Raw genomic sequence first — 3,559 nt, 5'->3', positions numbered from 1 at the left:
AAATTCATTTATAATTATTCTGATACTCCATTAATCGTTTCAATATCTTGTGTACTTTAAAATGATCTAAATCTCATAATTTGCAAACATCTGCTTTTATTTTGGAAAACAGCGATCAACATTCCTCACATCCGTGATCCTGGCTGATTATCCGTCTTTTGAACACTTTAGTTAAAAAAAAGTTTGTGTATTCCTCGTTGTGTCAAAGCCAGGGGACGCTGCCAATCCATTGAGATCTAACAAGGGTTTGCGTCCTGGACGTCTTGTCATCTTTCGTTTCCCCCGCAACTTTTGAGCAAGCCCAGGGGGTAATTCAAAGTTGTTTTATGCGACTCGGGAGCAATATAGTTACGTTTTGGAGCAGAAACCGACATAATATTCCCGTTTTCATCCCTCCTCAGATAACGACAGAACGGCTTGTTTGCTAATACTCGCTAGCAGTAGCATGCCGCGCCGGCAGGCAATGCGTCATTGGTTTGGAGCGATGTTGTGAATGAACTGTAACCAATCACGTGAGTCACTGGCCGCATTGAGGATTGTAGGATTAATGTATGCAAATTGCATATGGCCATGTCCCCCCCCCCCCCCCTCCTCTTCATTGCCGTCGTGGCGAACGGGGAGCGTGCACCCTGTAATTGTATAAGTAACATAAAATCTATTTATAACGTTTTGACTGAGCCATTGGCCGGTTCAAGCTATTTTTAGACCGATTCATTAGTCCGTGTGCCGGCGCACTCGCATCGTTCCAATCAAAATCGGATTTCCGGTTCAAATCGTTTTTTGTTAGACTCCTAATAATTACCGATTATTTGATGAGATACAAATGTATGCATACATGTTTTGTTTTATAAATATTTAAAAATCGACTATATACAATAAAACATTAAGCAATTATTTAATTAGATAAATTAACAAACAAAACACATAATAAATGACCAAAACATGAGTATTTTGTTGTGTGCTTTTCCCATACATTGCCACTTCTGCTGGTACCGTACATACCTGTCCAACATGGTGCCTGTAAACACCTTTCTAACATGGCGCTCGTTGCGCATGTGTAGTACAGCTTGGACTCCGTTCACCAGTGAACACGCATTTAACAGATTGGTAAATTATATAAAATACTTACATTTAAATGTTTAACAGCTATATTGAACCCTTTTTTTTTTTTTTTTTTGCTAGCTGAGCCATGAGCACGATTGTGCCCCACATTTGTTGAAATAATGTTCACTAATTATGTACTGTAACACAGCAGTAGACCATGGTGCACATATAAAGACGGTTAAAAAATCATTTAAATGTTTGGGGGTGAATATTTTCTCAATTGAGTGTCAGTAATTACAGCATTTGTTATTACCTTTAATTTGATCAACCTATTAAAAAGGATATTTTTATGGCAGAGACATTGGTTCGTGTATTTTTTTTATTATTTTGGTCGTAGCAGCAAAAATGTAGAAGAGCAGTCTGCTGAACTAGTTTTAAAAGTGAGTATTTCACTGCTATATTTTATGCTGTCGTCATGACCTTTGTGAAATGGGCAGGAAAATCCCACCGGGCAACGTTAAATGGTCACTTTGGTTTGATTTGATTTTCAAGAAGGAGATTTTATTTCGAGAATATCATGTGGTTCAATAAAAAAGTATTTTCTCCTTGAACTTAATGTCTTTAAAATTGACATGGGAACTAAGTAAAATTAATTCAAAGGGCATTCATGAGGATTCTTCAAAGTAAATTAAATGATAGTTGGACTGTGCTAAATATAGCCAAATCATTTGTTATGCATTATAATGGGTATGTTCAACATGCTCATTATTGGGCTTTAGTGAATTATTTTAATGAAAGAAATATGCCCTAACACCAACATTTCAAATGCTAACCACTGTCAAATTATAGCAAAAATAATTATAAAGTATTTCATGGAAAATGTAATGTTTTTAATTAAATAGCATGTCTGCCATGTTTTAATTTGATGTTATATTTATTCTGGGCACATGCAGGAGCACCCACAGGCACAGTGAAGCTCATGTTGATGGAATCAAATATAATATAGTGCTAAGTTGTTGTTTTTTGGTTTTCTTTTAGTGAGACCATGTGGATTCCCGTAAATAAAATTAAACGTCATGCCATCACACAAAAAGAAAGTGTTCATCTTTGCTGTGCTGTAGAATTATTAATAGTTAACGAAATGTAACCCACCACCGCTGACAGATGGTCTGGCATATGTTCCCAAGTGCACACACGCCACGCACACACTGACACACATACTGTACACACGCACACACATTCACAACTTGTAGCTTGGAGACCTGGTGTTCCTCAGCATCCCATTAAGCCCCAACGCAGAATGAGAGCGGCATTGTGCACATACAGACGGCGGCCTCAGCGTGTCCCTAATGATTGTGGCCTGTGGAGTCAGTGGGTTCGATGCAGCGGTTTTTACTCGCGGCAGCCACCACTTATTGACTTGGACTCAGCTCAAATCCCACTGAGATAAATGCCAGGTGATGACAAGGGGGTTATGCGGCTCTAACGCAGTTAGTTCTATCATGCTCCCTGCAAGTTCCTGTCCAGCCCCAAAAGTGACGCATGGTGGCAAACACGACTGATATCACAGATCCATGGAGCTTGTTTTTGGATGAAGAGAAGGGAATAGAATGTTTTCTTCAAGAGTTTCTGTACATCCTTGTTAAAGCGGAGAAAGGAGGCGCCTACAGTAGTCCACTCTGGAGATGGTTGGCGATGAAAGGAAGCACGCCGATGGGTGATAGCCAGAGAGAAATGGCCGACCATGTGCATTCCGCACAGGACCGCGTCTTCCCAAAGTAAGCCACCTGGGCTGCAGAGAGAGAAGAAATTGGCCAACATCTGTGCCTTTATGGCTGACAGTGGAATCACATGGGAAAGGAGGATTAGTCATGCAAGACTGTGGGGGTGCAGGGATCAGACCAGGTCAGAGATGTTTGCACCATGAAACACTTGACGCCTAGCCAGTGTAGTGGACTCGGATTTGTTTTTCACATCGCAGCTGTAGCTAACTTTTTAAGTAGTAAAAACAAGGGGTGTCAAAATAATTGTGTTAAATTTGAGTTAAAGTTCCTTTCACGCCACAATTTTTTTAAACGCACGATTAATGACCACCCCTTACTTGGAAAGACTGTACTGGGGGAATTCCAGTTGCAACGCAGCAGACACCTCCACGTCAAAATTTTGCAGCAATAAATTTAATAATAATGCTAACTATATTTGTGGAGACTGGGGTCAAGTTGTTTTTTACTATTTTAAAAATGTGCAGAATTTCGCAAGTTACTTCATGTTAAAGATTAGATAGCTCTTAATGAAAAGAAAAATGCACTGAGCTGTCACCAATGTCTTACAAATGCAATTATGCCCTCTAGTGGCAGAAATATGACCAACACAAATCAATATCACTCATTTGTTACATCTTTTTAATTTTAACTCAATTTTATGAATGAAACGTTAACCTGCATGCTTGATGAAATGTAATTGTTGTGAAAGCTCTCATAACAAACACGTCTTGGCATTTTTTATTAATTAACCG

The 3,559-nt window shown here is 39.2% G+C and overlaps 1 protein-coding gene across 2 annotated transcripts in view; it reads right to left on the bottom strand.

Moving 5' to 3' along the window:
- Nucleotides 1-608: 608 nt before the first annotated feature.
- The window catches only part of LOC147164099 (cartilage acidic protein 1-like), a 31,181-nt gene continuing 28,230 nt past the window's right edge, over nt 609-3,559 (bottom strand). For both annotated transcript variants that reach the window (XM_086092979.1, XM_086092980.1), the window contains one exon: nt 609-2,836. In XM_086092979.1, coding sequence (XP_085949105.1) covers nt 2,709-2,836 — 128 coding nt within the window. In that variant the 3' untranslated portion in view covers nt 609-2,708. The remainder of the gene's footprint in view (nt 2,837-3,559) is intronic.

This window comes from Leptonotus elevatus, chromosome 13, assembly GCF_054856555.1.
Source record: "Leptonotus elevatus isolate MCC_2025b chromosome 13, RoL_Lele_1.0, whole genome shotgun sequence".
NCBI classification, from domain to species: domain Eukaryota; kingdom Metazoa; phylum Chordata; class Actinopteri; order Syngnathiformes; family Syngnathidae; genus Leptonotus; species Leptonotus elevatus.
The sequence above is the reverse complement of the archived record's forward strand: the minus strand, read 5'-3'. Positions and strand labels throughout refer to the sequence as shown.